Source organism: Chionomys nivalis, chromosome 18, assembly GCF_950005125.1.
Source record: "Chionomys nivalis chromosome 18, mChiNiv1.1, whole genome shotgun sequence".
Lineage (NCBI taxonomy): Eukaryota > Metazoa > Chordata > Mammalia > Rodentia > Cricetidae > Chionomys > Chionomys nivalis.
In genome coordinates, this window is record NC_080103.1 from 58068763 (window position 1) to 58095422 (window position 26660).

General features: G+C 37.3%; 1 protein-coding gene across 1 annotated transcript in view; it reads left to right on the plus strand.

The window, feature by feature from the left end:
• Positions 1-25610, plus strand: part of Adgrl4 (adhesion G protein-coupled receptor L4) — an 89843-nt gene extending 64233 nt beyond the window's left edge. Inside the window, exons 13-15 of the mRNA XM_057794222.1 lie at positions 21500-21591; positions 23226-23394; positions 23778-25610. Coding sequence (XP_057650205.1) covers positions 21500-21591; positions 23226-23394; positions 23778-23840 — 324 coding nt within the window. The 3' untranslated portion in view covers positions 23841-25610. The remainder of the gene's footprint in view (positions 1-21499; positions 21592-23225; positions 23395-23777) is intronic.
• The last annotated feature ends 1050 nt before the right edge of the window (positions 25611-26660 follow it).

Genomic DNA, 26660 nt, shown 5'->3' on the forward strand with positions numbered 1-26660 from the left:
TAACAATATTTTGGACAACTTTGTCCCATACGATTTGGCCATAAACTACCCTCTGTTTCCTTTTTCTCTCCTTTCTCTTGAATCTTTTATGGTCGTGAGGGAACTACTAAGTAGAAATGACTTCATATACAAGCTCACCTTGCTCGTGATATGGGTGAAAATCAAGTATATTAAAAATTATGCTTCCTTCTGACCACAGATAATTGTTTATTATTCTCAGAATTAATCAAGCAAATATTTTTAAAGAACTGACTCTATGTCTACCTTAATTATTTGATCTAATATAATTTATTGCAGCTCCAGCATTATAGTCCATGTCATAATACAGATCAAGTGGTTTCCTATTCCTACAGTGCCTTTGGTGGTTTTTATATGAGTATTTCATGTGAAGATATTTTACGTGTTCTGTTCTACTAATATCTTCTCAACAAAGCAAGTGAATGTTCGGTAAACAATAATTCTCCATGCTTATAAGAAACATGAAAATTTAGGAATTATGCTGAAAGCAGGAAGGTCTGTTTCTCCAGAGCGAGATGGGGTAGTATTTTTCTCTGAAGTCATGTTTTAAAGCTGCTTATAAATGGAGAGAGATTCCTCAGAGTGGATTACTCAGACTCTGCATGGACGATTTAAAACTGAATTCTGAAAACTTTCCAAAGTGTAAATAAACGCCATCACCTTGTTCTAGTTTGGAGTGAGCAGATTGGTTCACCTCTTTGCAGTTCTAGCAAACTGATCTTTCCCAGATTAACCAGAAGGCGGGGTTATTCAGAAACAAAACATTCTAATCATTGTGTCTTATGAAATGTCCCAGAGCATTAATTACTACATCAAAGTGAATTAGTTAATTCTAGTCATCCTGACTCTGCAGCCACACTTGCATATCTTGATGGTGCAATGATATAACATAACATGGTATCAACTGAAATGTTTCCTCCTGCCACAGAATAGTTTCTTGCTCAATGGTAAATTCAAAGAAACTGAGGAGCAGTCATATTTTTTTGTAGACAGTGAAACAGCAAATGTCTCAGTATAGATAGTTTGTTCACAGCTAGAAGTCCTTGGCCACAACGGAGTGCAATATTTCTAGAATTTTTTGTTTTTGCTACCAGTGTTAAGGAAAGATGGTGGTCACCAAGAACATAGGGCATGGTGAGCACACTTTTATGAGCTCACTGTCTCCTAGTTGGAAGCCACATGTGAGCACAGAAACCACCACCCACTTCTGATTAGGGTTTCCTGTGGTCTCCATGCTTCCTAGAGTACAAAATAGGACAGAAGGAAAAGAGTTATCATGCAGTATTCCTAAAAGTGAAAAAGGGGAAACACAGAGAAACGTCAGCTCTTCTACAAACAGAGAGATACATCTAGGCAAACTGGTGTATTACTCTAATCTTACTATTTGAGACGTGATTAGAGAAATATCAGGGCCCCATAGTCATCCTCAGCAACAGAGCAGTTTCAGATCAGCCTGGACTAAAAAAGAAGTCCTGTTTCAAAATAGAACGTGAGAAAAGAGAAAGGAGAAAAGGAAGGGAGGGAGGGAAGGAGGGAGGGAGGGAGGGAAGGAGGGAGGGAAGAAGGAAATAAGAATGCAAAAAGGAAAAAGAAAAAAAGGAGAGAAAGAAAAGGCAAGGAAAAAAGTGAAGTAAGAGAAAGGGGTCACATGCTCTCCGGGTCAAGTGGTGGGGCAAACAACTGAATGGAAATATGGTTGCTTCTCTCTGATGATTAAAAGGGACCAGCATAGAAATGGAGAACTATAAACGCCTATGTATAAAATATACATGGATATCATCCTATAAACAAAAATAATAAGTAATTAAAGAATTAAAGGACAAAACTAAAGGGATGTCTTGAAGTTTCCCCCTCACTGTAGGGAGTAATGATGGAGGTCTTGGGAATGTGTGTCTCCTGTCCTGTTTTCAGCCTTATCTTTATCCTTGTGGGGACACTTGCTTGATCTTGGTGTTTCCTGTAAAGGTCTGCTTTCAGAAATGACTAATCGGTGCAGAGACTCATGGGACCCTTCCCACACTTGAAACTATTCTATTTTTCTAATGTGTTCCCATAACGTTTGGATTCTAATCCTCTGCTGTATCTTTAACACTTTACTTATTGCTGTGTATACTTTTAGGCAACCCTAGAACAAAGAAGTATCTACTAAGTCCTTAGCAATCATTTTTGAATTTTAATCAATTTTCAAATAAAACCATAATAAGGCATGAAGCAGCAAGAAAGGCCATGTGGTCTGTCTTTGGGTAGTTGATTGCTCTGTGTCCTAGACTCCTAAAGGATAAATGAAGAGAGTCATACCAGAATAACTCAACAATGCAATGATAAATATCATTTATAAATATCATTTATAAATACCATGTATAAAGTATCCATTCTTTTGCAATTAAAAGGGAAAATCCTGAATTATTCAAAAGCAAATATATGTTATGATTCACCTTACCTTTTGTGCTAAAAAGTCAAACAAAAAGGACAACTTTGGAAACAGAATTTCCAAAGCCCCAAATCATATGCATTAGAATATGTGTGATCAAATACAACCCCATGCACATATGTGTGCCTGTGCCGATCCTAGCTGTTGAAATGTTAGTGAATATGTCACAGCATTTAATTATAATGAAATATAATATATGTGCCAGCTATTATCTAGACTTTGTGGTTTAACGTACATGCTGCCAAAAGTAAACTAAAATAGAGAAAATAAAATAGAAACTTAACAAATATAAATAATAGTTTCTAGATTAAATCAGAGTATAAGTTAAATTTTAAATTGCAATAGGTAGTTGATGATGATGGTTTTAAGGCCTTAAATGGATGCACAGGCCATGTCTGAGTTATATGGATGCTGTGGAACCGTTAACAGCCGTCATCTTACATGATGTCCTAAATGCCACCTACAAGAACAAGCCACCTTTAAGGTCACTTGCTAGTGTTTTAAAAATAGAGCTCAAGGGTATGCTAGGCTTGATGTCAGAACATATAATTCCTTTGAGACAAAATATAAATGAGAAATAACTGAAATATTTTATCTATGGTACCTCTTGCCATTGTAGATATGTTGTTTCACGCGCATATTTAACTTTAGTCTGAGATGATAGAGTTAAACGCTAAAATATTTGAACAGCCATGTTTCTCCATGATTATACAAAAGTCTTTTCTTAGATATTAACTTATTAATATGATGGATCCCTTGAGTTCAGAAATAAGAAACCTGTGACGCTGTTGACTCTACCTAAGAATCATGTCACTTAAAAATGTAACATTCTGACTACACATGAAAGGATCCGCCATGCTTTTGAAAGTAAGATGCCTGGGAAAGAGACCTCTAAGTCTTTGGGAAGGAGAGCTTCAAGCTAAAGATAATTTCCATATTTTTTCAATATTTTTAATCTTTAATGTTGAGTTCTTTTAACCAAACCTATACAAGCTGTTAGATTCAAGTAAACAAATATAAAAAGGAGTTTACAAAAATTAGATCACTTTTAAATAGCAATTGAATGTTCCTATAGACATATGCCCAGCTATTCAACAGTAAGATTTTCTTTTCTTTCTTTCTTTTTCTTTTTTTCTTTTTTTAAGTTTTTTTCAAGACTGGGTTTTTCTGTGTTTTCATAGCTGTTCTGGAACTAGTTCTGTAGACCAGGCTAGCCTCAAATTCACAAAAATCCACCAGCTTCTGCCTCCTGAGTGCTGAGATTAAGGATGTGAGTCACTACCAACTAGATAAGATTTTCTTAATTGAATCAAATACTAATTAATCTATGTCCACAAAAGGAATTTTCTGTCTTTTTTCTTAAATTGAAAATAGAATCGTTCCCCTACACAATACATCTAAACCACAGTTTTCCCTTCCTCTACTCCTTCCAACTCCCCACCTCCCTTCCCAGATCCCTTAAGTCCCCCTTCAGAAATGAGCAGGCCTTCAAAAGACAGGAGCAAAACACAGCAAAACAAGACACAATAATACAAGCCAGAAGCATTCCTCATAAAGAAGTTTAACAAGGCAACCAAATAGGAGGAAAGAGATCCAAGATCAGACAAAAGAGTCAGAGAAACACCCACTGCCACTCTTAGGAGTCTCCCCAAAGCACCAAGTTAACAGCTATACATGCACAGAGGAGCTGGCGCAGACCCAGGCAGGCCTGCATGATGGCTGCTTGAGTCTCTGTGAGCCCATATGAGCCCTGCTTAGTTGACTCCGTGGCCCATGTTCTTGTGGTGTCCTATATCCCCCCTGACTCCTACAGTCCTTCTTCCCTCTCTTCCACGGGGTTCCCCAAGGTGTTACATTCACCCCACCCACACACCACCCAAGTTTGTAGCAATCCTCCTCTGGTTTGTCCTTCTGTCTTTAACGTCCTAGCTCCTTTTGAAGAAATGCCAATTAAAAGTACTGAAAATGAATTATTTGCATAACTCACACAAGATAGGACTTGCACACCCAGGTTCTGAGATGTTACTACATTTTGAATTTCATGATTGTCCAAGATTGAAAAATATATAAATGCCATAAAACTATATATTCCACATTACACCTGCACTCCCTGTAGTGGACTACTCCTGTTACAGAACTGGGCGTCATTATCTATACCCCAAGAAGACACACTTGTTCCCTTATTCCCCTATTCTGGAGAAAACAATTAAAGTGGCCAAGTTAAGGCCGGGCGATGGTGGCGCACGCCTTTAATCCCAGCTCTCAGGAGGCAGAGGCAGGCGGATCTCTGTGAGTTCGAGACCAGCCTGGTCTACAAGAGCTAGTTCCAGGACAGGCTCCAAAACCACAGAGAAACGCTGTCTTGAAAAACCAAAAAAAATAAAAAATAAAAAATAAAAAATAAAGTGGCCAAATTAGGTGTAGAAAGCAAATAAAGGAGTTCTATTTCCTGTGGTCACATTGCTAAGAGGAATGAAGAGATCCTGAAGTGAGATTAGAGTTTCACTAGAAGGCCAAGGATATGCACATCTAGGCAGTCCATGTCAAGGTGTGGTCATCTCTTCCCTGACCCATTCTTGCCTCTATAAAGCCGTAAATCTTTTCTTGGAGAAGGGCGTTTTCATGCAGGCTGACCCAGGCTTTGCTTTTCTCAGCATGAGACAGCTGAGGAAATTCCTTTATCTTGGTTGCCTTTGTATTGTAATTTTATACTTAAAATATCTCTTTAGAATATATATATATATAATCATAAACATGTATATATCCACATGTGTGCTCTGTGTGTGTGTGTGTGTGTGTGTGTGTGTGTGTGTGTGTTCACACACACTTCTGTCAGGTCATTTATGCTTCCTTCTGTATCTTTACTCTATATTCTAACAGAAGATTATTCTGTTGTATGTATGTACCCACTCAATTGCAAACTAAGAAAAAAAAAACAGAATTACCTGTAGCCTACAGTATATCATATCTGTCTTTCCTCATTAGAACCTACAATTTTACCATTTTTACACTTGCTTATTATGAGTGTGTATTTAAATCTTCCCTAAGGATGAATATTTGCTTCCAGCACTTCCTTATTAAAAAGCAGTGTTGCATAAAAAACCCGAGTCCCACCACAGCTGCGTATCCATTAAGACAGTCTTAGGAAGCATATCGTGGAGGTAGAAATGCAAGTATGTGCAGGTTTTTAAATTTACATAATTATCCTGTAGAACAATTATGTGAATTGATTTTTTTTATCCTGCCAATAATATATGAGAAAGCTTTTATTCTAATATCTATGCCAATACTGGGTATTATTACCTACTGCGGTGTCAAACATTGTGATGTTAGAATAAATAAAGACAAAAAAAGAAAGGATTGCAATAGACCAATTATGACTGGACTCTCAGGAGAGTCCCTTTGTACTTGTAAGATAATACTGTAGAAATTGGGGTTCCCACTTGGGTTTCTTAGCCTCATTGCTAAGGAATTTAAGAATGGACTCAAACAGAAGCTCAAGGTAAATTTTAATAGAGTTTGCAAGAAATACTGCAGCGCACGCAAGTTATAAATCTCAGCAACAGCCTAAAGGAAAAGGATAGAGTTGAGAAGGAAAAAGAAGAAAGGAAAAGAGAACAGAAACAAGAGGAGGCAGGTAGGAGTGGAGAGGGGAAGGAAAGGAAAGTAGGAGAGGAGAGGAAAGGAGAGGAGAGGAGAGGAAAAAAGGGAAAGGGAGGGGAGGGAAGAGAAGAAGGGAGGGAAACTGAGATTAGTGTAATTCTAAGAAGGAAAAGAACATCATCCCATTAAAGGGTGAACTATTCCTCTTCTTTAACACATCTTAAGGTGGACCTGCTCTCCTAATTGAAGGTCTTTTGCGCAGGTGATTGCCCTGCCAAACTGGATTAATGCTTAAGGGAGGAGCCAATGGCTTGGCTGCACATACAGTGAGGTTCCACTCTTTACTGTAACACCGGTTTGTTGAACACTGAACAAAAAAAGGCTTTATTATCACTCTGTCCAGGGCATTGTGGTAGTTTGCATCCCCTACAGGTCCTACTCCCCAGATTCCAGTAGTGTTACTACCTTCAGAAGGCAACCCAAAACGTCTCTAGAGTCACTAGTCTCCTGAAGACCATATCCCATGTTTCCATCACTGGGAACTGCCGCTAGTCTAAGCCGACAGTTAACAATAGCTGTACTCTCGTACAAAGAGCTCAGACATGATAAATTGCAGTCAAGGAGTAGGCGCTGAACATAAGATAACTACACTAAAGCTCTACTAAGAAATGCTACTAATTTTTTATTTTAATCTTGTGATAATCAGACCACCATTTTCATTGAAAGTTTCAATTTAGTGGCAACATGTCTTTTGTCCCAACTTCCAGTGATGTCTGGGTTTAAAGCATTTTAATAGCTCAGTCCCTCTGTATACTATATATTAATAAGTAGTTCAGTGTCTGCAAGATGGTGTTTGTTTTTCATATTATTCTGGCCTCCTATAACAATAGATAACTAGAATATTTTTAAAGAGACGAAGTGGAGGGCCTGTCTTCTGAGAGGTAAAACATGCAATATAACTGATGCATTGCTGGTTTTCAATATGTTCTTATAGATAGGAGCTGTATGTATTGTTACTGAAAACACCTTCTTTTGGGACTCACTGGAGAATTTCAAAAGAGTTAGATAAACTTGTAAAAATTAGAGATAAAATGAAAATGTGTTTTAAAAGTACCTCAAGTCTCTTGAACCCAATTATGAAAAAAAATGTCTAAAATGATGCCAATCGCAAATGCTCCCTTGGGAGCATCCTTCTGCAGCACGGGTTCTATGGTGCAGCCCAGAAGAGGAAAGCGCTAACAGTGTTGGTAGGTCCACACAGTCATTAGAATTAGTACTTGGTGTACATTAGCATAATCTTTTAATCTTCACAAAACCTTTTAATATGTCTCAGTTGATCCTCACAGAAGCTTCTGCAACACATGAAAATAAAAATAGAAACAGCATTTGGTAGATCAGATTTCACAAGAATTTTGCACTCTGGTACTATAATCTAGACTTATCTGTTTAGAAGTGCCTAGAGGGGTTCTACTATTTATAATTTAAGAAGCAGATAAATTTCTGTAAGTGGATTGATTACAATAAAGCAAATCATTTATATTATCTCGAATCTAAGTCATAAAGCCTTCAAGAATTTGTTCGTGATGAATTTTTTTAAAATTGTTTAATTTAGTCAAGAGGCAAGGACATATTCCACTCACTCTCTGAGAGTAGCTCAGGGCGTTGCACAAGCCCGTCTGCAGCTAAGCAATGCCCGCTCCAGCTGTGTGCACTCTATTGCCACCTTTTTTGCCTTCACATTGTTCTTGGATCGAGTCAATAACCTTGCACAGGATTTCTTCTAAGAGTAGCCTGTTAGTTTATCTCCAAACCATGGAACCTACTGAGAGTAATAGTGGCCTTTAAAAATACTTCAAATTAATGCTTTTGTGTGGGAATCTACAAAACAGCTCTGTTTCAAAATTATTTTTTAAATTGGGCTTTTTGGTCTTTTTATATAAAAACATTACTTGTAGTTAAATGTAAGTGGAGATTCCACATCATTTAAATCCTATGTAACTGACCACAGTGGCCATCCCAAATCTCTGCTACTAAACCACCGATGTCTGGGTATATTTCTGTGAACTTGGTAACTAACTTGTATGGGTATAGTATAAGGAAATAGAAGTGGGTGTTGCTCATGCCCTTCCATGCATGTTGAACCACATGCAAAGGAATGTACTTTGCATATGTGACTTGCACAGGGCACCCCTGTAGATATAGCAGAAGCTGGGAGTAGACCACATCAGATCTTTCTTAGTTTACCTCAATGTAATTTACACAGAACGCCAACCTGAAAAGAACAATGCTCAACAGTCCAGGCAAACAATGACATGCAGACCCTTTCGATAGGATACATCGCGTCTTGTAACCCACCTGGTCAGGTTTCTTACAATGGCTCTCAATGCTTAACTACATTGACTATTGGGTATGTCACCTCTGTCCTTCCACTGCATCCTTTCTCTACATATGGAATCGCTTTGTCTCAACTCCTTCTCATCCTTTCTCCTAGTTAAAGTCCCACTTATCTTGTATACTTCAATTCAAAAATTGCCTAAAGGAAGTAGTGTCTAATCATCGGCCTAGAGCAAATATTCTGCTTACGCTTTCAAAATGAGAAGTCTGTATTTTCTTCTTGTGAATCCTTTCCCCGATTCACAATGTGTGTAAGTTCTCTAACTATCTGATTCATGGCTGGCCAGTACTTATCTTCTTTGGGTGACTATAAGATCTGTGAAAGAAAATTATTGTGGGTTTTTCTACACTGTTTTGTTCTTCAGGCTGAGCATGCAGCAAACACTGAAGTTGTGCTGTTGAGGAAGTGAGTGATACACTAAGATGAATTTGTTCAAACATGCTCGTTCCTTTCCCACAGAGGAAATGGAAAGAAAAAAACCAAGCATAACACTTGGAAACTTTCCCTAAAATCTGTCATGTTTACTTTGCTTTCTTCTTAGGAAGGATTATTGTCTCTGGCCAGGGAGCCTGTCTATGGTGTGTTTTCACTAAAACATGCAATGTGGTGTTTTAAATTCATCTGCACAAAGTAAGGTCCTGGCTAGGTGGTGCCAGAGGTCTCAAAGGCAGCATGATTAGTGAAGGAAGCATTCAGAGGGTCCTTTCTGTGCCCTGCATCTCTAGTACAGATATGAGGATAGTGACAGTAACTCTACAACAGAATTACTGCAAATGGCATTAGAAAAATATGAATATCATTTAAAAATAAGAAGCAAAATATTATAATTTGGGAAACAATTTCATATTATTTCCATTTTACCCTTTAGATTAAAACCTAGCTTTCCAGGGGTGGGATACTAGAGAAATGGTCCAGAATGCGTAAGAATGTGTACTGCTCTTCCAGAGGACCCGAGTTCAGGTCCCAGCACCCGAGTCAGATAATTCCCAGCCACCTGTAACTGGCTGCAGGGGATCTGACCTCTTGAGTCGTCAGGAGCGCCCACATTTATGTATGCAACCATGCACGTAATTAAAAATAACAAAAAAATCTTTAAAAAGTTTAGTTTGGAAATGATTTGAACATTATATCTTTGAATTTAATTATGCAAAGTGTGTCTTAAAGTCTAATGAATAGTCAAGTAATTGTCCAAGCTTATGTAAAGTGCTCCTGTTTCTACTGACCTCCAGCCACATTGTGTTCTGCAAGGGTGTATCCAAGGAGAACTTTTCATTTCTGAAACCAAAAAGAAAGAGAAGTCACTGTACAGCTTCTCTTCTGCTGTGATATTGAAATGAACAATTGTGGTAACTTCGCACCCAGCTTTTCTCCTTCGCCTCCATTTCCATAGACTATGACGAACTACAGTTAAAACCAGCTAGAAAAATGAGTTTATGGAATCCACTTATAGTCAAAGGGGTCACTTCATCCTCGAGTTTGCAAATACTCCATTCTCTTCTCCCTCCTTTTATTTTTATTCTAATTTAAATTAATAAAATATTTTAAAGTCAAAAACATTTCAGTGTAAAAATATTTCTAATGGAAACCTGTCAAAATATAAATAATTCCCTTATTGTCAAAGTTAATCATTGTTAGAATAAAATTTTAGCCATAGCAAAGGAGAGAGCCCTTAATCAGCTAACATAGGAAATCAGCTGAAATGGGGGGAGGAAATAACCTAATAAAGAAATATTCAACAGCTGTATTTCAAAAGCTTTCCCGTGTGCCTTATCCTTGTATCCAGGCCTCGTTAAAGAGCATGCATCATAGGTCCACACTGCCTCCTGACAGATGTCAAAGTGAAGCTGCCCCTTGTCTATCCATAAAGTCCAGGAAGGGGAACTGCAACCTTGGCTGCCACTCTGCACACCCTCCCCTGACTCAGTTCTTACCAGAGGATCACTGCCTTCTGAGAATTTGCCATGTGTTCATTTTCATTTTCTTTCACTCTGGCATTTAAGGACCATGTGCAGGGTCTAGAGAATGGTCTGCAAATATTTCCTTACATTGCCATGCTGCATCTTCATTACACTTTGATGATTTGTGTCTCTGGTTCTACTGTTTCTTCCAACAATTTAATGTTAAAGAGAAACTTTTGTAGTAAAAACATTAAGATGTGAGACGAATTATGATTATTTTGCACATTTGTTCAGTTAATTGTTCGGTTATTTTGCACATTTGGTGATTTGATAGCTTTTTATACAGACGATTAAGGAAACTTGAGTATAGAATATTAATGTTAATTTTAATTTTTTAATTCACATAACATGCGAATATTGAGCCTGTTAGATTCAAGTCATTATTCCTGACCTTGAGACTCTAAAAATAAAATGTAGAAGCAGTATTTTTTTCCTCATGGGTCATGGATTACAGACGAAGAGCCATTACTGATTCACTCTTTGTTGAACACGATTTGTTGAGTACAATTCGGAGAACCTTACACTAACTGCATAATTTTATTCAGACAAAAATCTATAAGATAAACATTAATATTGCTCAGGGTTTTGTATGAAGAAAGCAAAATAAAAAGAGCCTAACAAATTGTCTGGTTACCTTAAGCCTGGAATGGGGCTTCCAGTGCTGCTCTAGGAGCCGTGCGTTCTTTGTGGAAGTTTAGTCCTCCAGAAGTGTACACTTTCGGGAATGAATCCTCACATCTAGCAAACCCTACACATTTACTGATTGATACAAGTTCCCTAATACTACGTAGAGTATGTAGGTTATTACACATTCTTGAAAAGATTAAAGAATTAAACATGAAAGAAAAAATATTTCATACATTTGATATATACTCCATTATATTTAAATTTCACTATCTGAAAATAACATTTTAATTTGTTGTAAATGTAGTAACTAAAATATATAAATAAGTAGAGTGTGTTTTTCTGCTACTGCTTTGTGCTTGGATTGAACTCGGAGTTTTGTGCTCACCTAGATAAGCCTCTGAGACGCATTCCTATTTCTGCTATGTTTAGAAGGCTCCCTCAGTTTCAGCCTCACAAATGTGTATTTAATGCTCTTCTTTCAGTGACTGTTCCAATACCCCTCCATGTCTTCGGTGATGCTGTCTTCTTGTGTCTGAAATATTTACTGAATTTGCTGGCATTACTTAAATTTGTAGGAAGAATTCTCTTAAATTTGTCACTAGATGTTCTACCATGTGGTGTTTAAGCAAACTTGCTATCTCATGAAGAATAGCTCTTTGCCCCAATAGAACAAAATGTTTCAAATGACTAATTAGGAAGTCACTTGTAAAGACACTTCTAGACATGTACTTGACATAAGAGAAGATATGTATTGAACTAAATATTGTGTAATCTTAAATACAACAAGAAAATGAATCTAAATTTATGCCATATAATGCTTTCTCAAATTAAACCCATTGTGTCAAATGTGATCAGATCTATATAGAGATCAAGCTGGTTGGCTTGTGAGAACTCTTGCAACCTGGTTGGCAAACCTGTTTCCTCTAGAAGCAGGGAAAATGTTCATTTGATATTTTCTAATGTGTGTATTTGTTATTGGTGACGTTTGACCTCAATGCCCTCTGAGCATGTAACGTTCACCAATGTGTGTTTCTGAGATAACTTATTAAAGGTAGATGATGTGACCCAAACACCCATGTACACACCTTATAATGTGTTGCAGTAGAGAGAAAAGCAGCAGAGGGTGAACCTGTTACCTTGAGGAACAAAACTCTGAAGAACACTCCTGTGTGACCTGTTCCTTCAAACTGCCCAGAAAACGTGAGGGCAGTAGAGACACTCCCAGCTTAAGTGTGAGCACTTAATTCTCCTTAGAAAACTGCCAGTTGCTGTGCTAAGATTCTTTTTACACTATTTCCACACCGCACACCCACACCCACACACCAGTGGAACAAAACACACTCAGAGCGTGCCAGGTGGAAAACCCGTTGATACCCTCTCTGACCCCTGGATCACTGAGTGGATCCTGCCTTCAGGAGAGGACAGCTCTCTCTGCACAGGTCCTAGTCTCCATCAGCAGGATCTATCATGTTTTGATCAATTTGAATGAGCATAAACCAATAATGAACTGACGTCCATGTATATGTGATTGACCTCTTTAAGTCTGAATATTGCCTTAGTGTCTCCTTGTTAGTTTTTATCTGCAGTTTGACAGTTTTATAAAATATTTGATAGCATAAACTCTGTAACCTATTAGGAATGAGTTTTGCCTCTGGTCCTTTCTAGTCATAATCTCAGGTGAATTATTAAACCTCTTTGTAATTCTGGTGTCCTGAGTGGAAAGCAAAATTAATAAAAGCACATTAGTTATAATTTTATAATTGTAGTAGAAGGAGAATTAAGACGTCATGGACAGTGTCACATAGTTCATGAGCAATAGTCACTCAATGAATATTGGTGTTTAAGAGGTATTTCTATAAGATTTCTTGAATCTCAATGTTACAGTCATTTATAAGTACTTGTAAAATGATACATTATCCCAAATCAACTTTTCATCCAAGTGCATTACCCAATAGGCACTGTCTACTGGGAAAACATTGCTGTCTATTACTTGCCAGCCTCAAGAGATTAGTGTAACATCAGAAAACATGCATTGTCCCAGAGTGGTCTATTGTTGGTGATCTTCTCTTGGGATGTTGTTCAGAGCCCTCTTGAATGCACCCATTATATTTGCAGATGGCTTCAGATGTTCCAATGTGTTTGAAAATCTACAGCTGTTTTTGTCATATACTTGTACACTGCCCTTCCTTTTCTCTGTTGTCTACTCTCTCTCGGGTCAGTTTTGGAATCTCGGTGGAGGAATAGCTGTTAACTCTGTAGATATTCCCGAGGTAGCTATTCTGAGCCAAGCACTAAACCAGATGGAGTGCACAGTGTTGTCCCAGCCTATGTGGGAGAGAGGTCACTCAGTTGACTTCACAATGTTGAGACCAGGGCAGCACACACTGTGATGTCATCATGTCTGTGAACTTTTAGCAAACTTTTACTTCTTTTTATCACTAAGATTTGTAGAGTTTATTCCCATCCATTACTTTATTTATTTAGAGACAAGATCTCATGTAGTCCAGCCTCATTATGTAACTGAGGAAGACTTCAGTGTCTAACCCTGTTGTGTTGACATTACAAGTGAGTTTATGTGATACTGGCTACGGAACCCAGGATTTTCTGGATGCTAGACAAGCATTCTGCTAATTAAATCACAAGCCCAGCTCCTAACGATGACTTTTTAACAAGGATGCTGATCAGTCCAATTCATTGTTTCTTGACAAAACTTTCCTAAGTACCATGAGGCATTTCCAAAGCTAAAGCATGCTAACAAATCTATGTGCGTTCTTTCCTGTACTCGGGGCTCTATGACCTTTTACCCACTTCCTAGTTTTGGAGAATACGGGCAGTCTTTTAACATACATGTGTGTTGAGGCTCTATAACAGGATCTGAAAATTTACCCCCTCAAACTTTGACACACTTTTTTACACTGAAAAATTGGCCTCTGTGGAAAGGGAGATAGCCTTGGGATTTCCTCTGAGATGTCCTATCCTCAGTGATGCAGGAATTTAGGGTTGAATTTGAAAGCTTGTAAAAAATAAGGGTTAACCTACAAAATAAAGTGCATCAAACTAATTGAATTTTAGAAAAATAATGAGTTGTATGTGTCCCAAATATGGCATAGAACACACTTACACAAAATACGCACTGTGTTTCTGAGAATGAAGTTAGCAAGTAGCATGTATATTTAGCACATCAGGCAATGCTGGGAATCAAAGTACATCAAAAAGGAGACTGGGAGGAACTAGAAAGAAACAGTTGCGTGGGTGACAGTGCAGAGGAAGTCAGATATTAGTATAATTCACCTTAATCATTTGACTTAAGGAACATAGGAGTATAATTTACAAATAATAAACAAGGAAAACCTTATATAATTGATTATCATTAAATATATAGAACACTGATATAAGTAGGAGCTAATGATAAATTATTGTATATTGTATATGCCAATTTTTACTTAAATATAATTAATAATCATCTATAATCATAAGGCCTTTCATTATTTATGCTAAATGTACATGCATGATACATATATACATGTACATACATATATGTATATATGTATACAATACACACACCTTTGATTTCCAGGTTTCTTTGTCCTTATTTTCATTGGTACCATGAAAATGACCAAAAGTTTCAGGACACAAAACTCACTTGTGTCTCTCTGATCCATACTTCATAAGTCTGTGTAGAGTGTTGATCAACTGTTCTAAGAATCTATCTATCTGTCCTGATTTCAGCCCTACCAGAGGCTCCAGGGGGAGAGGTTGTTTCCATGTCCTTCATGTTCTTGGTCAAGCTCATTCCATGTGAGCACAGGACTAAAGCCTGGGATCCTGGCTGGCTGTGTGGAGGGGCTGCTTTCTGCTTGTTGAGGCTCTGCAGAGACCCTCACAATAGCCCATTTGTCTTGAAAGCCAGCATCTCTGCTTCCACTTATCTACTGGATTTCCTTTCTTGCTTTCTTTTCTCTAGACTTCTTTCTTCATCATGGCTCATACGATTAGGCAGGGTCTAATGGTATTATTCAAGGTCATCTGTTTATCTGAGAGGCTACAACCTTCATTCTACCTGAAGCATCATTTTGTGTGTGAGCGTGCGTGCACGCGTGTGTGTGTGTGCATGCATGCGTGCGTGTGTGTGTGTAGCATACTAGCAGATACTAGGACTACAGTTTGAAAAATCTTGGGAAAACATTCTGGTTACCACACACCACAGGTTTTCTGATACAGTGTATGATTGACAATTTAACTGAGGCCTTTTCAGAGATTATTCCAACTGGAAAAAATAACAATAAACATGAGATTGAACAGAACAAAAGACCACAACCCTTTGATTCTAATTTTGCTAATATACAATTAATGGAGCACAGTCTCTTTGTTCTCATACTGAACTGCTTCATCATTTGGAGATGGTCTACGTTTTGGAAAGGAATAAACGCTTTATATGGATACCCAGTAGTTGAATAGGAAACTGTTTTTATTCATGACATAAGCATGTTTGTCTGGTACCAGTTAATTTAAAGATATTAAAACTATTTTAAAGGGCATGTAAGTTGTAATCATGACACAGTCTTAAATTAACCTTATTTTATTTGATATAATGAAAAGTTAAAATGTGAGTCTAAAAGTGCAGCAAGAGAAATTTTCCATTCTTTTCCATGAGATTTGGAATCAGCATATAAATGGCTTCATCAATTATTGAGAAAAGACTAAGAAAAGGAAATGACTGGCTGAGATGCTGCGTTTTGAACTGTAGATTCAAAGCCCTTTGGTTGAAGGTATCCAAAGGTCCACGTCCTTCAGAGTTCGTTCTTGCTCTCTTCTCTGCTCGCCTACTTAAATTTCCTTTTAGTAAAAAATTTAAAAGAATAAAAATACTGCTTAAGGAGTTTTTTCAATAGAGTGTCAAACAGAATGTATATTTCAAACACTGAGATACTGGTGTTAAAACTAGATTACTGTGTAGACAAAGAGCACTCACAAGGGCAAACGGTGCTGACCCTAAACTAACACTCTCCAGTGTCAATCGCTCACGACATTGATTACACACACAGCTTTCTTTCTTCTCATCTGTGTTCCAACACAGTCGTAAACCCTAGAGTTATTTCAGTTTCTCAACTAGGGCTTGTTTCTAGTTTATCTCTGTATAGGGATCCTGGGTTCAGGGGGGAGGGGGCAATCTACCACTAGTCTAAACTTTAAGGTAAAAACTCAACAATGAATGTCCATTTATAGGTCCTTGGCCCCTGTGCATTTATGAAACTAACATTTAGGTAAAAATGACAAAGGAACCATAACTAACAAAACTATGAAAGCCAGGTATTTATGATTGTATCAGAATCATAGCTTACAAGACCTTCAAATAGATGCTGATGAGAAATTGAAAATATTCATTAAGATTAACATGAACGTTTTTCTTGAATTTAAAAATTGCTCAAGCTCTCAATTCCATAATAACCATGTAGATTTCACAACATAATCAGAGTGTTAATAATGTAGTCCCAACTATTTAACCCAATGCCACTGTCTACTTATCATCTGAACTCAAGGTGAGTTAATCACAAAGGTTTTCTTGTTATTAGAAGTTTTGCATTCATGTAAACTTGTTTGAATGCATTGTTTGTTACCTTGGCTCAGGTCCTTTACACTGATTGGCAAGGTATTTTTATAAAATATATCCCCATTCCATGTAAACTGTAGATTAAACTTCACTTCCTTCCATACATACATGAAGCCATATGCCTTTAAACACCTTTAAATAATACTGATTATTTTTATGTGGTTTATAGATCAATAAAACATCATTAAAAGAAACATATATTTATGGGCAGAAGAATGAAGAAATAATCTTCAGAAGTAGATGCTGCTGCACAGTATGAGCCAATGTAATGTTGAAATTGTTAGCTTGAATAAATGAAGAAACATCCAAGTTATTTAAAAAACACTATTACTCTGGCTGGAATTATCCCTTTTTAAAAATCATTTTAACTTTACCTGCAATTTTGCCTTTACATTTAATGTATCTGCAATGCAGTACTTGAACGCTGAGATATGAGGATCCTGAGTTCAAGGCCGGCCTAGTCCACAGAGTGTGACCCTGACTCAAAACAAAACAAAGTCTGCGACAAAAGAGGAGAAGAATTTGTCCTTTTCTACTCCACCCATACAGCACCTGTGATACCAGTGTGTTTACCACAAAGCCACTGTTGTGGAATGTTCCTTTACACAGTGAGAAGGTGCATCACTATGATTGGCTCAATAAAGATCTGAACTGCCAAGAGCTAGACAGGAAGAGATTAGGCAGGACTTCTGATGACAGAGAGGTCTCAGGGAAGAAGAGAGGTACAGCACTCAGCTGAACGTGAAGGGAGCAAGACAGGCATGAGAAGTGAAAGCCACAAGTCATGGCAACACCTCAATTAACAGAAACGGGTTGATTTAAGTTATAAGAGCTAGTAGGTCAAGCGTAAGCTATAGGCTGAGTTTATATAAGTCATAATACGTCACCATGTCCTTTTTGTGAGCTTGCAGCCCAAAGGAACTACAACCGCCTATATCTCATGATTATTTCTTTTCCTTCGTAGTATTTCTTTCTCTCCTCCCTCCTCCTCTGGTCCTCTTGTGAACTATAACTGATGAGATTCTGAAAGGCCTAGAAAGGATGATCCCTGATCCCTCATTCTAACCTATGGCATTTTGCCTCTTCAAACAGTCCCAACTATGATTACAGTTAGCTTGTGGGTTGATAAGGGTGATTACAGTCAGTTTGTGAGTTGATAAGCATATTTTTCTGCATCTTATGCATTTATTTTATTTTAAAACAAAACCATTTATGTGGGGTTCTTTTTTTTAATTGATTTTAGTGAGCTATACATTTTTCTCTGTTCCCCTCCTTGCCTCTCCCCTCCCCTTCAACCCTCTCCCATGGTCCCCATGCTCCCAATTTACTCAGGAGATCTTGTCTTTTTCTACTTCCCATGTAGATTGGATCCATGTTTGTCACTCTTAAGGTTCTCATTGTTGTCTAGGTTTTCTGGGATTGTGATTTATAGGCTGATTTTCTTTGCTTTTTGTTTAAAAACCACATATAAATGAGTACATATGATATTTTTCTTTCTGGGTCTGGGTTACCTCGCTCAATATGATGTTTTCTAGCTCCTTCCATTTGCCTGCAAATTTCAAGATGTCATTATTTTTTCTGCTGTGTAGTACTCCATTGTGTAAATGTACCACATTTTCCTTATCCATTCTTCAGTCAAGGATCATTTAGGTTGTTTCCTGGTTCTAGCTATGACAAACAATGCTGCTATGAACACAGTTGAGCACATGTCCTTGTGGTACAACTGAGCATATTTTGGATATATACTCAAAAGTGATATCGCTGGGTCTTGAGGGCGGTTGTTTCCTAATTTTCTGAGAAATCGCCATACTGATTTCCAAAGGGGATGGACCAGCTTGCACTCCCACCAACAATGCAGGAGTGTTTTCTTTACCCCACAGCCTCTCCAGTATAAGTTGCCATCAGTGTTTTTGATTTGGCCATTCTTACAGGTGTAAAATGGAATCTCAGAGTTGTTTTGGTATGCAATTCTCTGATGACAAAGGATGTTGAGAATTTCCTTAAGTATCTTTTAGCCATTTTAGATTCCTCTCTTGAGAGTTCACTGTTAAGTCTGAACTCCATTTTTTTATTGGATTATTTGTTCTTTTGATGCCCAATTTCTTGAGTTCCTTGTATATTTTGGAGATCAGACCTCTCTGTCTGATGTGGGGTTAGTGAAGAACTTTTCCCATTCTGTAGGCTGTTGTTTTGTCTTGTTGACCGTGTCTTTTGCTTTACAGAAGCTTTTCAGTTTCAGGAGGTCCCATTTACTAATTGTTTCTCTCAGTGTCTATGCTACTGGGATTATATTTTGGAAGTGATCTTCTGTGTCAATGCGTTCATGTTCAAGTTCAAGTTTCTTTTCTATGAGGTTCAGTGTGGCTGGCTTTATCTTGAAATCTTTGATCCATGTGGACTTGAATTTTGTGTGTGGTGATAGCTATGGATCTATTTTCATTCTTCTACATGCTGATTTGATGAGCATCTTAAGGTTACCTATTTGCCTTCTCTTAGTAAAATTGATGACAACAAAAGATGCTGTCAATTTTATTCATGAATGTGTGTGTACCAAACTCTCACTCGTATTTGACACTGGATAATTCAGATGCTTGAGAAAATTCCTAAAATAAATAAAATTTAACACCCAGGCATGTGTGCTATCAACACATAAAATAGAATATTTGAAGTGCCCATGGCACTTTTGATTTACTTCTCTATGTTTACAATACTTCTTAGTATCATAAACTATTTTCTTCACATTTGAAGAAATGTGAGCTTGTGGTATAAGAATTAACCTCTCACGAGTCTAGCGCCCCATGTTTTGTTGTTTTGTTGTTGTTGTTGTCTTCTTCCTCTTCTCTTCCCCTCCTCTTTCTTTTTGACCTTTCCTCTTTTTACAGAAAAATGTATTTTCCAGTTCTGGATTTCCCCAAAGGAAAGATCTCTTTTCATCCTCCCTGACCAATCTTGGAAGAGAAGGGCACATGCGGTCTCTTTTCATCCTTCTTGACCAATCTTGGAAGAGAAGGGGCGCATGCAAAGTGTGTAAGAGCTTTGAAAGTCTGAAAATCAAGTTCACAAGGACCAAGCGGAGTCGAAGAAACACTAGCCCATACTTTAAATGTCCTATTTATGTAGGGGAAACTAATGGGTCTAGAACCCATTCTTAATCATTTACTTTATCTTATAGCTCTTCCTTTGTGGACAACAATATTCCCTGTAAACATATCATTAAATGACTTGAGCTTCAAAACAATTGTGGCATAAAACGTTTATACCAATCAGTTTTGAAACATTTTTGTGACATAAAACATATATGCATATATTTATGACATTAACTATAGTGGTCTCTAATTTTATGTAAAGCTATGGTTTTAAAGAGGTATAAAATGTTACATATTCATTTTTGTAACTATTAAATTGTATTTATTAAATATTATTAAATTGACATTTCAGTTCATTATTTTAATATCTAAATAGGGTAAAGCTGTCAACTAAATCAATTTAAAATTACTTTATCTTGCCTCTGCAATTGCTAAGGTCTTTTAATGGAAGTATGACTGTAATTGGAATTAATTAATCATATAATTAGAAGTAATGAACAGTTGAAAGCAGAAAGAAGTGACTAGAAACTTATTCCTTTAAGATTTCATTTCAAAGACCTTCCAATGGGTATGGGGCAATATGAATTTCTCTGACCCATTTCTTTATACTTATTTTAGTACTCAACTGAATTCTGAGAAGGTTTATAAAACTCCTTAGGGTCTAAGAGATGTAGCTCAGTGATATAGCACTCTCAGTGTGTGCAAGGCCCTGGCCCTATCCACAGCATCACAAACAACCAAAATCACAAACAAAAGAAATTGCCTCCTTAGAATAGGGGAAAGTTTCTAAATTATTAAAATAAGAGTTATCTAAGATTATGATATAGAACTTTACTATCATTTCAAAATGCATTTTTGAAATCTATTTAGACTAACATACATCTAATAAAATATTAACATATTAACCACACTTATATTTAATATTTTGTTATTTGTATATTTGTATTAGGATGAATTGCATTTATCATTTTAACATTGCATGTCTGACTTGTAAGACTGCAAAAACAGGAAAATAGGGTGGGGATGGTTCAGGGGTGAAGAACTCTGGTTGCCCTTTCCGAGGATCCACGTGGTAACTCTCAGCCATTAACTACAGTTCTGAGTTAGAATGCCCTCTTCTGGTCTCCACGGGTATTGCATGCATTTGATCCAAAACCACACACTCATACACATCAAATAAAACAAACACATTAAAAAAAAAACACACACACAGAGAAATAAGAAAATATACTTTCACAGTCTTGTGACAGTAAGAGACAACAAACTGAGTATTGTACTTAGCAAGTATAAAATACAAAAAAGAATAAGTCTAGTAAAAAATGTATTTTTCAACCAATGTTTTTCATTTACTAATATTTCAAAAGCTTCTGAAGTTAACCATAAGGAAAATAAATCCTAAAATAATGTCAAGACAAGATGAGTAGATGAACCACATTAAATAAAGTGTATTCAGGATGTTTCTAGCAGTAGAGGCGTGGTGTTTGGCTGAGTTACCAATTTCCATGAATTCTTACCAAATGGTTGTGGACAATGTCTCCCAAACTTCTTTCCAAAGAAACAGTGAACAAAGCAGCATTTACACTGCTTACAATGTATACTAGCAAAGTTCCTTGACACTTCTGCATGTGTATGCACACATACACCACTGTGTGTGTCACACGAGTCTCTGGGATATCTGCTACTGGAAACTTTCCTGCTGGCTTATTGCATTTAGGTAAATAAGGGTGATAATGAAAATGCTCTCTTTTTAACAGCAATGTCTCTCCCCAGGTTAATCTCTTGGCTTTTGGAGTTATTATATACAAAGTTTTTCGCCACACTGCTGGATTGAAACCAGAAGTTAGTTGCTATGAGAACATAAGGTATGTAGTTTTTAATGTTTACTTAAAAGATTTAGCAACTTGCTTTGCTTCTCTCTCTCTCTCTCTCTCTCTCTCTCTCTCTCTCTCTCTCTCTCTCTCTTTCTTGTGGTTCTGGGGTTATAACAGACTCAATCACAGGGAATCCCATGTGACAGACAGGTGTTCGATCCCTCTGCAACACTGTCAGTCCCTTAATCACCTAAACAACAAATAATCTGGGACACTGTGTCTTTAAAAAAATTAGTTTTTCCACCATATTTAAAATATCTATTAGAAAAAAGCACTTAATGCTTTTAATAAAATTATAAACATCACAGATTAAATAGTAAATAAATCCGTCTTTTACAATGCACTACCATTTGAAAGAGTAATTGTTTTAAGTTAAAAATAGATCTTAATGACTGTCTTTTGTAAGGTATTTCTCAGACCTTGGCAAATCTTTCTTCTGATTCAGGGTTTATAAGTTGCTATGACTTTTCCTTTAACACTGTCTCTAAGACTGATCTATTAAGACCTTGAAGGCTTTGTTCAGGGGAAGCTGAAGTAGGGGTGTGGGAAGTGACTGCTGCCTGCGTTGCTTGGGAACACACTCCTGCATCCTGCAGTTCTGACACCTCAAGGAAGATTCATAGTTGGAATTTAGCAAGTGTTTGAATTATTATATTGCTTCAGTTCTCGGTAGTGAGAGTTTCATGTTGGGTCCTGGCTTTAATAAAGTTCAAAATGCTGCATTTTCTGAAGTGTGTTGCAAGCACACCTGCAGCACTGCAGTAATGGCTCTACTGACTTGAACGAGAAACACCAGCTGCTTCATTTTCATTTTTTCTTTCTTTTGTTTTTTGTTTGGTTTGGTTTTAATTTTTGGTTTTTAATGACAAAGTTTCTTTATGTAATTCTGGTCTGTTCTCAAACTCACAGAGATCCACCTACCTCTGCCTCCCAAGTGCTGGGATTAAAGGTACCACCAACACCTGGCACCTAGCAGCTTCATTTTCAAGGCCCTGTCCCCAGTGGGAAAGATTTAATATTGTTTTACCTGAAGTCACTGACAGTTGGTTGAAAATATCGATAGCTTAATATATGTACACATATTTCCCTTAAATTTTGAGACATTGGTATTCTGACACGAAATTATTTGGAGGTTACTACATTGCAAATGCAACAACAATGACAAAATTCTAGATTTATATTCCACACTTTCATCACTATTGAATTAGAAATAAACGAGAAGCCTCTTTAGATAGTGTAAGTGCCAGCTGACATGAGTCCTCCCAGGCCGCTCCTCCAGGCCTACCGCCACAGTAGACATGAAACCAAAGCCTGAGAGTTGCAGTATGCCAGTATAAAATATTTCAAAGTTAAGCAATTCCTTCAAAAATGGTACATTTTAATAATGAGACCTTAATTTTTGAAGCAGATTCTAGGGTGAACAGCAAGTTAACCTAAGGTAACCTGTAGGTTATCACATCAAACCACAGGCCAACTGTGATCATCTAAGTCATTGTTGACCTTTCTGGTCATAAAATACTTACTTTATGAATCCTTAGAAAAGCTGGGGGATATGTGGGATCGGTGCAGTAGCTGGACATTCCATTTGCATGGGTTCTAACTGGAACTCTTCAAATGCACCCCAGGTCTTGTGCCAGAGGCGCCCTGGCCCTCCTCTTCCTTCTGGGTACCACCTGGATCTTTGGGGTTCTCCACGTGGTGCAAGCTTCTGTAGTGACAGCTTACCTCTTCACAGTCAGCAACGCCTTCCAAGGGATGTTCATTTTCTTGTTCCTGTGTGTTTTATCTAGAAAGGTAAGCACTCTAAAAATTTTGGTCAAATGTAGATTATATTTATATTGCATGTTAGCAAACTGATAGCAAATGTTTAAAGATTTGTGACTTCCACCTTTTATTACCTGATTTTAGTCCATTTTAAATACACAATGATTGAAATAATTTTATCTTAAAATAACAGAATATAGCTGTTCATATCTAACTATGACTTGAAAAAGCCTTGTTATTAAATATGTATAATATAATAGATGCTATATAACATATTCACCTGAGTATATTCTTATATTCAAATAGCAATAAGACTTCAATAAAGCAAATATGTCCATTTATTAGGACTCAAAAATAATGCCATGAGATTGTCTTAATGATGCAGTGTTTTATTCATTTTCTCTTTCATGAAGATTCAAGAAGAATATTACAGGTTGTTCAAAAACGTCCCCTGTTGTTTTGGCTGTTTGCGGTAAACCAAGAGAATCCTTGATAATCATAGATTCCATGGAACGAGAACTCCAAGCTTCAGATAACCCGTGTGTAAAGAGCAACCTGTCCTTTCATTGTTAGTAATTAATTTCAAATTCGTGTTTCTGTTCACAGTATAAGGAATGTAGTTAATGTGAGATAAAATTATGGACCAGAGAGCGACAGCATGTTTTCCTACATGACATAGTTAGATATGTCAGAGACAGTACCGCAGCTATTCGGGAAGTAATTGGTTTCTCTGGAGTGATATCACTGTGCCCAAGGAAAGATTTCCTTCTAACATAAGAAATATATGAATGTCCTGGAGGAAACCAGTGGCGTGATATCTTCGTGACTCGTGCTGCCTTTCAAACGAGTCCCCGACCACCTTAGTAATGAGTTCCGTTGCAGGAAGGAAAGCAGAAGAGAATTGGAGGAGCAGAATATAAAGCAGGGAAGAAGGCCTCTCTGACAAAGAATTGTCATTCCAATAAACTTGGCTTTCTCTAAACTTGATGAGAAAATTTCAAGATAAAATAATGGGAAAAAAAAAAAGAAAAACCAACCTAGCAGATTGGGAATTGGTCTAAACTTAAAAGATCCAGACCTAAGTTTGCAGTATCCATGTTCTCTCTTACTGTTTTAAAGCAAACAAAGAAAAACCCATACAAACGAAAGACACAGGACATGTGTTCTTACACTCACATTAGATTTGAGTGTAAATTTTTTTATTCTTCAGATTGAGGCTTCAAATTTAGAGTCAGTAAAGCATGAATTTGTCAAACTATAATGCTGTTTATGTCTTTAGTGTAAAAATAGAGTGTAATGTTTTTTGTATACAATATTTTATTGTTGTGAAAATTATCTTTTCATATTAGAGCAATATACTTGAATACTTCATTACTTTTAACCTTACAAATAGTATGGGATTCATATTGCAACAATTCCCTTTAATTGACAATTTTTAAGAGGACATTGTAAATTTAAAGTATTCATAAAATGAACTGTGATTTTTTTTCTGATCAGAAAAAAATGCACCACTAGAGCATTATGTATAACAAAAAAGTCACTGAGAACTGTAGGAGGTACATAGTCGACCTATTTTCTGACCGTTTCCTCCTGCCTATCAAAGCCTCTTTGTTTAAATGCATGGCTTCTATCTATTCTCTTATTCAAATGAGAAGCAGATTTTTTTCAGAAATGAGTCATTGTTCTGTGCCTTCCTGAGAATGTGATTCACAGGACACTGGTTTTAATTTCTGTGGCTGTTGGATGAAGCCTGACATGTCCTCTCCTGAAAATAAAATGCCAGCTCGGAGGAACCGTCTTGCCACAGCTTGGCTGGGCTGTGCTCTGAAGAAGACCTCTCACTGCTAAGAAGGACTTTGTATTTCTAGAGCCTGTGAGACCACACCCATTATCTCCCAATGTCTTATCTGTTAAATCCGTGACCCAAGACTGCCATTGTCATCCCAGGATAGTACTGTAAAAATGGGATATTTAAACTAATCTGCTCAACCAATGGACACAAAGCTATCCCATGTGGGAGATGGAACAACCAGCCCCAGATATCCACACACTGCTCTTCAGAATCTGTGACTATGGAGGTTGGCCAGGAGAAAAGTGAGCTGCCAGTCAGCTCAGTTTATCTGGGCCGGAAACGGCTCTTGCTACCCCTGTAGAAGTCAGCAATGCAGGTGCTGTTATTTGAGTCTGGGTCACCCATTTTGGGCCTTTTATTTCCAGAGCTGCAAGACAATAAAATTCTACTACTGAAACCACTACTTTTGTGATCTTTTATTTATTTTATTTTATTTCATTGTATTTCATTTTTGAGGAACCATTGGGGAACTAAGACAGGACATATTTATACACTAACAACTTTAGATCAAGCTACTATTCATATCAAGGGTAAAAACATTTTCATGATTGTCCAGTTTCTCCTTGTGGCATTTTGTGAAGCACAATTCTGCAATCACACATGAATTTGTGCCAAGTCCTTTTCTTCTTTTTTCTCTTTTGGGCTTTCTGAACACAGTCTACTTAACTGCCACCTCCTGGTCATGAGACTGATTTGGTCACAGTTCTTTTTTTTTTTTTTTTTACACTATTAGAGTTGGTGCCCAGAGCTGCTTCATGTGCACTGGGCAAACACTTTAACATTGGCCTATTTTCTAGAACTCCTGGCTCTACTCATCCATTGTTCTAGGCTGCTTATTCATTTCCCAGCCACCCAGACTCCCGAAATCATCACACAGAAACTATATTATTTGCAATACTGTTTGGCCAATAGCTTAAGAGTATTAGCCAGCTCTTATATCTAGAATTAACCCATTTCCATTATTTTACATTTTACCACAAAGCTTATGGCCTACAAGCAAGGTTCCAGCTGGCAGCTCTCATCTTCCCCCCTGGCAGTTACATGGTGTCTCCGCTACTCCGCCTTCTTTCTCCCAGCATTCACTTTAGTTTTCCCCACCTAGCTCTACTCTTTTGCCCTGTCTTAGACCAAGGCAGTTTCTTTATTCATTAGCCAATAAAAGAAACAATAGACAGAAGAACTTTTCACACCACTTGTCTAATCTCCTTAGCATAGAGCCTTTGAGGAAATCATGAATTATGAATTCAGAACAGCCAAAAAGAGCACCCCTTTTGTGTAGAATTGTCTTCCATCTGGAATGTTTCCCACCATGCAAAGAACATCTGTAACTCAAGGCCACCTTCTATAAAGCCTCAAATGGACTCTTATTTATTTCCACAGTCATTACAACTTCAATTTGTAATTCTTTTTTTTTTTTTTTAAAGACAGGATCTTCTGTAATTAA